A 14379-nucleotide genomic window follows, 5' to 3' on the forward strand; every position below is an offset into this window, starting at 1 on the left:
TGAGAAGTCCTGCAGCAAAGCCACTACCTCTACATTATCTACTTCTGTAGCTCCCAGACCCAACAGATTACATAAGTCACCCTTTGTAGCAACCCTTGCTCACCTGGCAGGATCTTGTCCTCCCCCATGGCAGGGAGGCTGGCTCTGGCCCCTCCATGGCTGGCTCTGCCCCTCCATGCGGCAGCCGTGCTCCCTGTGGGTGCTGGGTGGGCATGTAGGGGTGGCAGCTGGAGGAACAGAGGCCCCTTCTCTCCTCAGAAAGGCTACCACGAGATCCGGGAGCTCCGCCTCTTTCACTTCACCAGCTGGCCCGACCACGGCGTCCCCTGCTATGCCACCGGCCTTCTGGGCTTCGTGCGCCAGGTCAAGTTCCTGAACCCCCCCGAGGCCGGGCCCATAGTGGTCCACTGCAGGTAAGCACTGGGCTCCAGCTCCAAACAATGCTGCTTCTATGGTGCTGCTGTCTGTGAGGGAGTTGCATTCTTCCCAGCGGCCTTTCTTCTTTGCCTTCAAGACTGCCCTTCCTGTCTCCAAGCCCAGCCCAGATCTCAGGGTCTGCTGACAATAATAATAACAACAACAACACAGTAAGAGTAACAATACCAGGGAGTATCATGACTGTTACCCTGAAATACTAAAGCCCCCTGGGGATGTGGGCTCACACTGACAGGGTCTGTTACATGTGCACTTTGCACATTCCTCACACAGCCTGGAGGGGTGGGCGCTAGCTTCCTTCCCATTCTACAGATGAGAACATCGAGTTGCCGAGAAGGTGGACCATTTGCTTGGGTCACACAGGTGTAAGCCGGCGGCGCTGGGAGTGGACAGGCTTTTGTCCAGAGGCTCGCCCTCGGCTGTGTGCCACAGCAGCGGGGAGCCTCCGTGGAAGCATGCAGCTCTTCAGTTCTGTTATTTTAAAAATCAATTGTTGGCCTGCAGGGTCCTTAACAGAGAGTAAATGGACCGCGCCAGGCTTCACCTTATTATGGAGAAGAGGTATTTTCAGCTCTGACCTAGAAAGTCGCATGGGGAGTGACTGGCATGTCTTCCAGTCCTCCTAAATGGAGATGAAGTGTCATGTTAAGGGCATTAAAAATTGGACCAGACCTGAAGGCCAGCTGGCCCGCACACTCCTGCCTCCCTCTTCCAGTGTGACCTTGGGCCCAGGCCACCTTTTCAGACCCTTTGTGTTCTTGACTTAGGCCTGCCCTGGCAGTGTCCATCTCAGTCAAGGTCCCGAGTGAAGCCAAGGAGAGAGTCCACAAACTGCAGGCATCTCAGGGCCAACCTCTTGTCGCTCAACATCTGTTTACCCTCCCCACATGAGCGGGTGGGAATTAGAGACCCCGTTTCACAGATGAGGTCACTGAGGGTTGGCAGGTCACAGTCACCAGCAGCCCTGGGCTCTCTAAGCATTTTGCATATATCCTCTGTTTTACAACTCATGACAGTTCAAGGACAGTAGAATGTTAGCCCCCCAAGTCCCGTGTCCCAGAGGGCAGCCAGAGCAGGGGTAAGGGAGGAAGGGAGTGGATTTATCAGCCTCTCCTTGCGTGACAGCCCTGTCTTTCCTCCAGAGCCAGCCTGCCCAACATGACGAGCACAGTGGTCTCCACTCCCGGGGCCATTCTGAAGATGAAATGTGCTGGCTGACCTATACGCAGTGCCTAGGAGAAGTCCTGACACCTCATGGCACTTAAAAACACTACCGTTCTCTGCCTCTAATACTTGTCCACTCCCCCAGACTGTTCATTCTTCAGAGCAGAAACCATGTCTGCTTATCTTCGTGTCCCCATTCCTAATCCCAGCATCCAGGGCTTACTGGATGCTCCATAAATGTTTGTTGAATAGAAGTGGCTACATTTACTGAGAAATTGCAACGTCGGTAGGCATAGGGCTAGGTAATTTACATGCACCCATGCTTTTTCAGCATCATTCTGTGCAATGTACATGTACTGGGCTATCGACGCGACAGGGTGGATCTGTTTATTATTATCAGCCTCGTTTCATGGTGGTTGTTATTGAAAGCCAGAAAGGTCAAGTCATTTACCCAAGGTAACACAGCTAGTAAGTGGTGGAGCTAGAATTGGGTTCCAGGGGTCTGACCCCAAGTATGATGAGCTCAGCTGCTGTGCGAGGCTGAAGTACAGCTCAGGTCCTCAGGAGAACCCAGCAGGGAGGCAGGTTGGATGCGTGAGGCTTACAGCCACCGGGCAGGTTGTTCACTGGTGGTGGATCCAAGATTCAAAACCGGGTCAGGCTGCTAGTTTTCCCTAACACAGGTGGAGGAGGAGGCTTCAGGAAGAGGCAGATGAGTGGCTGTTTGTGCCCCCTCCTAGACCCTGAGGCCTACTGGCTGCATCCCTTCTGCGGGCATCTGGACTGGGGTGTGGAAATGTATAAATACAAGTCAAACTTCGCCACTTTAAACCGTGAAATTTTACTAAGAACCAAGACAGCTTCCCATGGGTTTGTTTTCCAGATCATTGTGGGACTGTTACCCAGTCCCCACCGGCCTGTCCTGCTGGGTTTGTGGTCAGCCAGTACTGCTCTCTTCCTGCCCCATCGCTGTTTCCCTAGGGGAAGCAAGATGTGAAAACACAGCCAGCATGGGCCTCCTTGCTAACTTGGCCTTCGCTTCTTAAATTACGTGCACTTAAGGCCAGTGTTCTATTTGTCTCTGGTTCAGAGCCATGCCTGGAACCCAGCGCGGATCGGGGAAAGGCTGGTCGTGGGTCCAAGGGTCATGCTGAGTTCTTTTGCTATTTTGTACTTGGTCTGAGATCTTCCTAAAGGAAGCCACCAGTGATCAGAATTGAGCATGTATCAGAATCAGAGTATGTCTACCAGACAAGGGCCTTGGGGCTGTCACCTATTCTAGTTGTGGGTTGCTCCTGGCTCACATTCCTGGGAAAGCAGGTGCCCCTGGAGCCAAACCTGGGGCTTGCCACGTGGGACCTCGGATTCACTCTGCCTTTGGGCCCACTCAGAGGATCTGCCTTCCCACCACCTCCCTTCTGTTCCCACATCTCTTCTTCCTTGCTTCCATCTGTCAGCCTGCTTGCTGACAAAGGGAAAAAGACAGAAGGGGGAGTGAGGAAGACATGTTTATTAGGCATCTCCAGCATGCCAGGCACCATGCCTTGTACGATATAGAGCGGAGAGCTTCACCCACTGGAGGAGGAAACAGCGTGCGGATGTGTTGTCAAAGCATGTGTTTTGTGCTATGACTGTTACTGTATCTAAGAGCACAGATCCAAGAGCCAGATGGCTGGGGTGAAAGTCCCACCTCCACGGCATGCCAGCTCTGTGACCTTGAGCAAGGTCAGCTCTCTGTGCCTCGCTTTTCTCACCTGTAAAATGGGGTGAGAAACTTCCCAATGCCCTCACAAGGGAGTTAATAGGTAACGTTTATAAAAGCACTTAGAACAATGTCTGGCACTTTGTAGCATTAAATAAGTCCTTGCTAAATGAGGACAACAAAAGTAAGCAGGTTCTGTTAAAACAGCCCCCACGGCAAGCATTGCTCTCCCATTTTACAGAAGAGAATGCAGAGGCTCTAAGTTCACTCACTTGCTCAGGGTCTCATGGCTGCGCTGGGTTACAGACTGTTGTGTCTGGCCTCTTCAGCCTGCTGCCCCTCTACAGGGTTCTTGGGGCAGGGCTGAGTGGTTGGTGGAGGCAGGGAGGTCCCGCCTCCCTACTCCCTCCTACTACTCCCTCCCTCCCTACGCCCTCCCTACTCCCCCGCCCTGAGGTGTCTCACAGACACTGTCCTCTCTTCCAGTGCTGGAGCCGGGAGGACCGGCTGCTTCATTGCCATTGACACCATGCTCGACATGGCAGAGAACGAAGGGGTAGTGGACATCTTCAACTGTGTGCGTGAGCTCCGGGCCCAGAGGGTCAACCTGGTACAGACAGAGGTGAGTCCTGGGGGACTGAGCAGGCCAGCGAGCTGCAGCCCTGCCCAAGGAGAAGCAGGGTAGAACAGACACTCATGAGTGGGGACATCCTATAGAAAGAGACATGGGGTGAGAGAAGTGGAGAGAGGGCATACCTGACTTGCTATGCTGGGACCACAGAAGCTAGAACACAGCTGCTGACCCTGAGGTCCCACAGTGCAAGCACTTGCATCAGTGGGGGTGAGTTCCCCAGCTCTGAGGGCATCCAAGCAAGGACCGAATGGCAACTTTCAAGCATTCTTTGAATAGTATTCCTGCCCTGGGGGAAGGAGAAGACAGAGAGGGATTGGCACTTCCTGAATGCCTACTGTGTGCCAAGCACAGTCCCTGCTGGAATGACTTCGCCAACAAAATTATTGAGTACTTGGGCTGGGTTCTAGGGATTCCAAAGGAGATAACATAGCCTCTGCTCTTGAGGGAAAAGCAAGCCTTCAGGCGCCCCTCTGTTCCAGTAGAGAGCCCAAGACCCAAGGGAAATGGGAGGAGTTCATCTTTATTGTTGAGCACCTACTACGAGCCAGGCATCATGCTAGGTCCTTTATATTAGGGATAGTATGTGTATTCCTCACAACAAGCCTATGGGGCAGCTCCTACTAGTATCCCCATTTTACAGATAAAGGGCCCCCAAGTCCTCACACAGGTGGACAGTGGTGGAACCTGGGTGCATGTGACCCCAAAGCCCATGCACTTTTCCCTGAACCATACTCTCTTGTTAGGCAGCCTTTTCTGCCCACCCTACTCCTCAAAGCCATGGCTAATTCTTCTTATAATGAGCCCCTTGCCTGGTTCTAGGGAAGGCTGTGGGTGCCCAGGCAGGCAGCTAGGGCAGATAAGAAGCTATGTCCTTCATCAGTCCTGCAAAGGGAAGTTTTGGGTTTGAGCCTGGCCAGGCACTGCCGGCTCCGTGGAGAATCCCCCCACTTACAAGCATGTACACATAAGAGCCCGCTATGGGCTCTGAGCTAACTTCCACAGGCTAGCGTCTACACTGGGTAAGGCTGCAGGAGAGCCGAGTGGCTGCTTTCTCTGTTCCCAGATTCATGCTTGCGGAAGACAGGCTCACTGGCTGGCACTAGACACGGGGTCCCTGCTGTCTGTGCAGAGACAGGCATCCAGATCGATCATCATGATGCATTTGGATAAGTGTTTGATGTAGAGATGGGCCAAGTCACTCAACAAACGTTGGTTAAGGGCCTGGGGACAATAGCAACAGCTTCCACCTGGTGGGTTTGCAGAAGACTTTCCAGAGGGAATGAAGCAGAGGGGCCATAGCAACAGGGGCACGGGGTTCCAGGGGAAGAGAACAGCCGGAGCAAAGGACACAGGTGGCAGAGGGGCCCAGGGCTCAGGAGCAGACCCTGAGACAAGGCATGTGGTTGATTTGGGAGGCGATCCCGAGACTCACAGGTTGGAAAGCAGAGAGAAGGAAAGGAAGCCAGGCTGTGTGACACTGCTGAGGGGATTTGCAAGCTGTTTTACCCTGTGGACACCTGAAACTCAAGCCTGCTGGGAGCTCTGAGGGAGTAGGGAACATGCCCTCCCAAATATCCTACCTGGGACAGAAGGAGCTTAGGTGTTTCTGCCCCAAGTCTCTGGCGGACACTTCTTGAGGGTTCCTTCCCAGAGCGCTGACTCTCCAGCCTTGCTGGCTCGCCCTGGGCGCAGCCCCAGTGTGCTCCTGGGACCAGAAGAAATCCCTCAGCACGAATCTCAGGTGCTCGCGGTTAGCAGCCTCCAAGGTAGAGGTGACAGCCAAGGGGACAGAGACAGGCACCATTAGCCCGTGCTGCAGCAGGTCCAGAAGTTTCTAACTGTCATCAGTGACTCTACTGCTCAGTCCCACAACATAGTCTCACCTTTGCCAAGGGAGCTTGGGAAGAATCAGGGAAGCTTGGCCCTTTGGGGTTGGAGAGGAAGCTGTGATGTGGCTATGTAAATCCTGCCCATCCTTCCCAGCCATGGGGTTACATCTGGGAGACACATGCCCAGGCCACTCTTCTTCTCACCCAGACCCCTCTCTCTCCTCTCCATGGCTTGGCAGGAGCAGTACGTGTTCGTGCATGACGCCATCCTGGAAGCGTGCCTGTGTGGCAACACCGCCATCCCCGTGTGCGAGTTCCGCTCTCTCTACTACAATATCAGCAGGCTGGACCCCCAGACCAACTCCAGCCAGATCAAAGACGAATTTCAGGTAAGAGCAAGGCCTGGGCTCGGTGACCCAGCCAACTTCAGTGGCGCTGAGAACATTCATGGGGTTTTCTTTGTGAGAACGGATAAGCCCAGTGCTTCCAGTGTCCGAAGCTCTAGAAAGCTGCAGAATGAATTCCAGAACATTCCACGCACAACCGTGAACCGCTATGAACCAGTCACTCAATGACTGTTGACACTTGTTTTTTAACTAAGATCCTGTGAACGAATGGAGTTCTAGCTAGTCTGAGTTGTGAGTAGAGACGAGTTTTTAAACACAGGTGTGAGTTTCATGCTCCACCATCCCTAGAGGGACTCGGGTTTTCTTGCCATTTCCGTACAATTGGAGTGTGTGTGTCCTAGATCCTCCCTACTACCCAGAATGGGGTCTGGAGGCCAGCACCATCAGCTGCACCTGGGAGTTCATCAGAATGTAGCATCCTGGGTCCCACCCACAGCTTCTGAACCAGAGTGTGCAGTGTAACAAGATCTCCAGATGACTTGTCTGCACATGAGACTTTGAGAAGTACCATCCCAGAGCTCAGCTCAGCGCAGACATAGCACATCTGTACCTTGCAGCCCAGGTGGCCAGAATGGTGGCAACTTGGTCTGGAGGCCTGGATGTGAATCACTGCGTAAGCCAAGAGTCCAGCCTTTTGTCCTCAGGTCCGTGCCGGGGTCATCCCTCGGCAACAGGAGCTGAGAACCAGGCAGCAGGAAGCAAGGAAGTTCCAGAAATTGAGGGGCAAGTCCTCGGCCCATGATTCCACAGGCAGATACCCCAGCCAGCCAGTACCCCCGTGCTCCCTCCAAAGGAAGCTTTACTGATTGGGAGGGGAGAGATGGAGGCCACAGCCCCCTCCTGGGTGCACCTAGCATCTGGTCTTCTGGCTGGACGATTCAGCTCTGGCCCCATGCTTGCAAGACTCACTCTGCAGAACCCAGCCCTGAAGTTTTCTACCCTCCTAGATCTTGCCCCCTGGGGGTCTCTCACCCATCCTGAGCAGCTTGTTCTAAAACCCACTGTCTCAGGGCGCCTGGGTGGCTCAGTGGGTTAAGCCTCTGCCTTTGGCTCAGGTCATGATCCCGGGGTCCTGGGATTGAGCCCCACATCAGGCTCTCTGCTCAGCAGGGAGCCTGCTTCCCTTCCTCTCTCTCTACCTGCCTCTCTGCCTACTTGTGATCTCTCTCTGTCAAATAAATAAATAAATGAATAAAATCTTTATAAAAGCCACTGTCTCTGAGAGGAGCATTGGGTAAATCCTTTCCCTCCTTCCAGGACACTTCAACGGAGGCATAAACACTGCTTAGAGATTCCCAGCCCCACCCCCACCCTCTGACTTCCTGGCTGGCCCACCCTTTTCTGAGATGAGCAGGTTGGCAGGTGTTGGCAGTCTGTGTCTGCTCTGCGCATGGGCATGCTGCCTCTGTAGCCTTGGCATCAGGGTGTCATACAGGCCCGATAGGGAGATGGCAGCACGTCACATGGGAGAGGAACAAGCCCTGGGGTGGGGGTGGGATGGTGGGGCGACTGGAGGGCCAAGCTTGGAGGATGGAGATAGGATGGGGTAGGCTGAGTGTGAACTTCACCGTCTGCTCTGTTTGAGGTACCCACCTGAGCAGTGCCTACCTGTCTGTCTTTGTGCCCTACAGACCCTCAACATCGTGACCCCCCGTGTCCGGCCCGAGGACTGCAGCATCGGGCTCCTGCCTCGGAATCACGATAAGAACCGGAGCATGGACGTCCTGCCTCTGGACCGCTGCCTGCCCTTCCTTATCTCGGTGGATGGAGAGCCCAGCAACTACGTCAATGCCGCACTGATGGACGTAAGCTGAGCCCTGGCTGGCACTCACTGGGAAATTCCTTCTAGGTGGAGATGGCTGGAGCCCAGGGCACCGACACCCCTCGCCATCACCCCCAGGCAGCCTCTCCTTGCTCCGGATCTTCTGGCCCTAAGACCTTTGCTTCCCCGAGGGCTCTGGTCCAAACCTGTAGACAAGCTGTGTTCTGGACTCTTTGCTCCCATATAAGCCTGGAAAGAATGCACCGAAAGCATAAAGTGTGTGTCCATGACATCACGGTGCAGGCCTGCCTAGTCCCCTCTCCTGCTGCCTAGAGAGCTGACTCTCAGCCCTCCATTCAGTTCAGGAAACATTCTCTATGCCAGGCCTTGGCCTGAGCCCTGGGAATGCAGGATGGTGCAGACATAGGTTCTGCCCTGGAGGGGCTCCCAGGCAGGTTCCCAGATAACTCTTGTGCAGAGGCAAGAATGAGACTGACAGGTTACTGGATAAGTGATGGGATGTGGCAGAGGGGGCACGGAAGGGCACATGCCATGTTCCTGACTGTCCCATCAGGGGCACTATCTCCTGCTTTCTCGGCATCAAGTCCAAAAAAGGCACTCCCACCCTGACCTGGTTGAGGAGTCATGACCCTAATGAGGAGGTCACGTCCTTGCCCCAGTGGGTCCTTGCTCCTGACTCATAGGCTTCCCCACTGGTCCTTCATCTTCTTCCAGTGGTCATCCCTCCACCTTCTGGATGTAGAGATGTTTGCAGCAGGAAGGAGCCATGGATCATCTGGTCTCATCCTTGTACTTTTCAGCAAAGGAAACTGAGGCCAGAAAGAGGAAGAGACTTGCTCAAGGTCACTGGGAAAGCTAGTGGCAGAGCCAGAACCCAGAACTCACACTCTAGAATTCATTCTGTGGGCCTCCCCACAGTTTGTGCAATCCAGGAAGACACAGACATCTTGCCTCCCAAGGCTCTGGACCAAGAATACCATTGCCTGATTGGAGATAAGCCCTTCCAGGTCCCCCTCCCAACCCATGTCCAAGGTCACAACCATGCAGCCCACATGGACTTCCCATCTCCCTCAGAGCAGGCAGGAATGTAGAGTGCTTTCTCTTGGGGTCAAAGCCAACTATCTCTCTGACCTCTGATCCTCCTGAAACTCTCCCCAAGGGCCGTCGGTGTTGGAGGCGGGGAGGTGACAGGAGCTTAGTGCCTATCAGCTCTGTGGGGTCCTGCCCTGGCCTCTGCCCACGGGGGGCGCGCAGCTCCTCCATGGACTCCCTTCTATGGGTCCAGAAGCAGGGAGCTTTGTCTTGGTCAGATCAAATAGCTGGAGGTGGAGGGGAGACCTCTGGCTTTAGCTTAGAGCCCTCCAAGGTCAATGTGTGCATGTATGTGTATGTGTGCATGTGTGTGTGTGTGTGTGTGTGTGTGTGTGTGGCAAGAGATGGAGCCTGGGGGTGTAATCACACTTCCAAGTTCCTCATTGCTTTTTCTCCCACTTGTTCCAATTCCCTCTCCTTGACTTCCTCATCTATGCAAGGATCAAACATGCTTTTGGCCTCTACTTAGTAGGTTAGATGCTACCTGGAGCCGGATGCCTTCTGCCAAGCTCTGATGCTGCTTGTGTTCTCTTTGTCCACGGGGCATTTCTCCTGTGAGCCATCACCGGGCCTTTGCTGTTCTTACAAAAAAAAAAAAAAAAGTCCTTATCTGTATTCTAGTTCAGTCTGTGCATTATCTGGTAACCATAGCAGCTTTTCTCCTAGCAGAAAAATATGAAGTCCTCTGGGTTAATTTTTAATGTTTCCCCTGGTAAAAGATGATGTTATCCATGAAATGGATTGCTGGCTGATCCCCAAAACCCGGCAGGAGTGCGGATCTCGAGCATATTTTCAGATAAGACTTTGTCAGGCATGCTGGCCTAATAGAGCATTTATCACAGAGACAAGGAAAAAGGAAAGAGAACTAACATTCGCTGAGTGTTGGGCACCATGTCAGAGCCTGGACTTATCCTGACTTGTTCTGTATTTGGGTGTTATTGTCCCCACTTTCTGGATCAAATACTGAGGCCCAGAGTATTTGCATGACTGTCTTCAGGTTGACTAGCTCAGAAAGGGTGAAACCCACCTAGGGCCTGGGTTATATCTTTTGACTCTTAAAATCTAGATTCTTTCCCATGTCTAGAAATGGCTCAAAGACCTGCTATCTGCCTCTAGAGTTTGGCTTTTGGGGAAACTAAATATACTGCCCTCCCAGCCCACCCCCATCCTTGGATCATTCCACTGGTCAGAAGACCCTTGGAAGACAGGACCCCAGTATCTACACGCCAGCATTTTTTTTTGCCACCAGGGCATCAAGAGATCATTTATGTAATATGGGTGGCAGAGTGTTTTGCCTGGGTCTTCCCCTGGTTTGGATGGGCCCGTCCGTCTTCCCTCCCCATCTTCTTGCTGACTCGCCACTCAGCCGAAAATAGCTGTGTCTGCCACAGGGACTGTCTCTCAAGAAAGCTTGTTAAGAAGATAAGCTGTGGACAATCTCTGGTGTCACAGGCCACTAAAGGAGAAGCCCTCCAATCTTTCCAAACACCTTCTTACAAGATACTGTAGTAAAGAGGGCCCAGTCAAAGCTTCCCACGTAGCCCAGACTCTCACAAGCTGTTTTCTGTGGGCCTCCGTTTCCCCATCCGTAACATGGAACTGAGTGTATTCATTTGTTTGCTGGACCTGTATTGGTGGGGGGGGGTCTTAGGTGCCAGCCCCAGCACCAGTGCCAAGGATAAAGAATCATGTCGGGGATGTTTCTGTCCTGCCAGTGGGCTCACAGCTCATTCACGTGTCCCAGTCTTTTCCCAAACACAAATCTCATTCACTCTGCGTGACAACCATCCCCAAAATGGGACTTGTGATTCCCATTTGCCAGGGCTCAGTACCAAAAAAGGGCTATACAAATGATGTTTGAATAGATGGTTGGATGGATGGTTGGATGGATGGATGGATGGATGGTTGGTTGGTTGGATGGATGATAACCTACAAGTCAGAAAGCTGGATTTGAACCCCAGGTCTGTCTCATGCTAAAACCCGAGCCTTCCACTGCCCGTTGTCTCACAGCACACCATATCCGTCTTCTGACAGGCCAGCTCCACCCTCATTCTGGCCCTGGGGCAGGAGTGAGCCTCCTGCAACACAAGTCCCTTCAGGAGGCTCTCTGTCTTAGGCTGAGCCACCCCCTCCTCCAGCATTGTGGGCACAGAAACACAGATATCGCCAGTGTCCCAGGAGGTGCTTTGGGCAGCAAAGCAGCAAATCTGCTTCCAGAATCTTTCGTTTCATATTGTAATAATGATTATTTGCTGAGCTCCAAAACATAAATAATTTATTTGGATAATCCCCAGCCGAGTGACACTTTCCTAATGAAATGTCTTAGTTTAGAGGAGAATGAGTTCGTTATGAGAAGGCCGCCTTGGCCACTGGGGGCACCCAGAGATACCAGAACAAGTAGGTGTCTTAGGCAATCTGTTTGACAGGCTCGGCGGGGGGGGGGGGGGGGGGGGGGGTGGCTCTGGCCGCCATCCAAGCCTCCTCACCATCAGAACATCTCTGCTGGATGTGTCTTTCACGAAGCCTATGTCATTCCTTTGTCAGAGCCACAAGCAGCCTGCTGCCTTCGTGGTCACCCAGCACCCTCTCCCCAACACCGTGGCAGACTTCTGGAGGCTGGTGTTCGACTACAACTGCTCCTCCGTGGTGATGCTGAATGAGATGGACACCGCCCAGGTAGGAGGGCTGCGGCTGCCGCCCAGGTGCTCAGGCACGTTTGGGCAGCCTTGTCCGAGGGTTCAAGGGAGAGCCTGAGAGTCAGCGCATGCCGCCTCCGCCCGACTGAGCAGCCTGTGGCGGGTGCTGGCTGGGTTCGAGCACCAAGCCAGCCCGTCCTGCTGCCAGCAGAGGCCGGTGGTCTCATGCGGGCCCCGCCACCCCCCACTCTGCATCCCCTCACTTCCAGCAATGACTCTCCCTACTTGGGGGCTTTGCCCAGCCCTCTTCCCCTGTCTGGGGCCAGATTCTGTTGCTCCATCTGCCAGGCACTGATCAGGATCTTGCTCCAAATCCCACTGAGCACACCAAGCCCAGAGCCTCCCCAGCTCGGAGCACCTCCAACCGGCAGAAGAGCCTGAGGCCTGGCCACACCCAGCCAGCCAGGCAGCCTAACCCCTGGGAGATGCAGCCCGCACAGATAGAGTTGGAGCTCAGACCTTGGACCCTTGGCCCACGAGCCACCGTGAGGACCCTGGTGTCATCACACAGGGCTCTTGTGTCCAGACAGGCTTCATGCCTTAGCCCCCCGGGGTCTGACGGCTCCAAGCGTCACGTGCCTACAGCGTGTTCCAGTGCTCGAGACATGTCATGGGAAAGCTTCTGGAGCCCGCGGCCCTCCATAGCAGGGCAGCCAGTTTTGGGTGGGACAAGTGGGAATGGCCTTTCAGGTGTTTGAAAAGTGGTGTCTTAAAAGAAACTCAGGGTACCTCAGCGCACTCCTGCATGCGTGCCGGCCTTGTGTGGGAATGAAATACAGTGGGTCTGAGCTGTGGTCTTGGCCCTGCGGGGGCTCCGAGCCTTGCTACAGAGACGAATGAGCAAATTGTCCCAAGCTCGTGTGGCAGCGCCGTAATAGAGGTCAGCCGCGAAGTGCTGTGCTGGCCGGGAACAGGGAGCAATTAATTCTGCCCAGAGGGTGAGGGAAGACTTCAAAAAGAAGGTGACTTTGGCCTTGAAGAAGGCAGCAGAGGTTTGGGGGTGTGAGGCTGAGGGAGATGGGAAAAGGCCCTCTCTGAGCAGAGGGAATGGGAGCGGGGTGGGGGGCAAAGGCAAGGGGGTGTGACTGTGTATGGCTTGTTTGCACAACAGCTGGGGTCACAGTGGGGCTGGGGTCTGTTGGGAGCAGAAGAGGGAGGTGAGGCTGGAGAGTGCGGCAGGGCGCGGCCAGCACGGGCTGCGACAGAGTTGTGCCTTGGTTTGCCGGGATGCTTACTTTGTTAGCACCAGAACCCTTTACTTGACTAAAACGCTCATGCGGGCGGGCGCAGTGCAGGCAACAGCTCTCACCTAGCGCTGCTCGTGCTGAAGCCGCCAGGGTGGGTGCTGGGTCCTTCCAGACTGGTCTTCTAGCTCCCGAACACCCTTCCCCCAACTCCCCACCACCGCCAGTGCTTCTTGGAGAGTCAGGACTCTGGGCTTCCCGGGAGCACTGTGAGACAGCACTTGCTGTCCAGCGGGGAGAGATATAGCACTTGGAAGCTGGGTTATGGGGCGTATGGCTGAGTTCTCATTAGAAAGCCGTATCTGGGGACCCACGAAGAGGAGAAGCTGGAGGGAAACCTGCCAGCCGGGAGATGGCAGAGGAGGATGTTGCAAATGCTCCGAAAAGCAAGGTGGGGGTCTGAACTGAGGGGGTGGCTGGGCAGGCCGGAGGGCAGGGCTGGGATGGGGGAGCTGGGCTTCCAGACCCAAGTCCATGGGTCTGGAGAGCAGTGGATGCAGGAGGTGAAGGAGACATTGCAGATGGTGGCAGGGGCCCAGGTCTGGGCAGTCTGGCCTCTGGGGGGAGGCGGAAGGAGGCGGGGGGGGGCATGGGGAGGAGCAGAGTATGGGAGGGGCCTTGAGTGCGGGGCGGGGATGTGCTGGAAGAGACATGCTCATTCTTGGGCCGTACTTGTGGAGTATCTGTTCCCCACTGGGAGCTATTCTAGGTGTTTGGAGCGTGTCCTGGGTTAAGAGAGAACAAGCAAAACAGGAGACTCCCACCTCTGCTGCAACTTCTGTTCGAAAGTGGAGGAGACAGTGAAGAACAAACACCCTATATGTCCTTAATTATATGTTAGAAGGTCATGAGTATATGGGAAAAAAAATACGAGGGCAGGGTAAGGAAGATTGGAAGGTGGATTTGGGAGTAAAATTGTGATAGAGGGATCAAGGCAGGCCCTATTGAGAAGGTCAGTTTGGAAGGTAGGGAGAGAACGAGCCGTGTGACCGTCTCCAGGAAGAGCATCCCAGGGAGAAAGGACAAGCCACACCAACCCCTGATGGTGGGTTCACGCCTGGCATGTCTGAGGAATGGCGCAGAGGCTACTGTGACCGAACAGAGTGGGTGCCGCAGGGGACCCAGAAACGTGGCAGGACCGCCAGGTCATGGAGGGCCTTGCGGGTTGTGGGAAGGACTTGAGGTTTTAGTCTGAGAGGAAAAGGGAGCCACTGACAGCTTTTGAGGAAAGAAGTGACCCACTTTGACTTTTTTTTTAAAAAAACCTTCCCTCTGGCTACTGTGTTGAGAACAGACTGTTGGTACCGGAAGGGGAGAGTGTTTGCTAAGGGAGTGAGCAGAAAGGGCAGAGAGGAGGTGGCGTCTGCCATCCTTCCAGGTGACGAGGGATGGC

General features: G+C 54.2%; 1 protein-coding gene across 1 annotated transcript in view; it reads left to right on the forward strand.

The window, feature by feature from the left end:
• LOC111141448 (protein tyrosine phosphatase, receptor type T) overlaps positions 1 to 14379 on the forward strand; it is a 706124-nt gene that overhangs the window by 655282 nt on the left and 36463 nt on the right. Inside the window, exons 23-27 of the mRNA XM_022494012.1 lie at positions 259 to 413; positions 3788 to 3923; positions 6004 to 6153; positions 7803 to 7976; positions 11591 to 11722. Coding sequence (XP_022349720.1) covers positions 259 to 413; positions 3788 to 3923; positions 6004 to 6153; positions 7803 to 7976; positions 11591 to 11722 — 747 coding nt within the window. The remainder of the gene's footprint in view (positions 1 to 258; positions 414 to 3787; positions 3924 to 6003; positions 6154 to 7802; positions 7977 to 11590; positions 11723 to 14379) is intronic.

Source organism: Enhydra lutris, unplaced genomic scaffold (genome assembly GCF_002288905.1).
Source record: "Enhydra lutris kenyoni isolate GAN:26980312 unplaced genomic scaffold, ASM228890v2 scaffoldscaffold6, whole genome shotgun sequence".
NCBI classification, from domain to species: domain Eukaryota; kingdom Metazoa; phylum Chordata; class Mammalia; order Carnivora; family Mustelidae; genus Enhydra; species Enhydra lutris.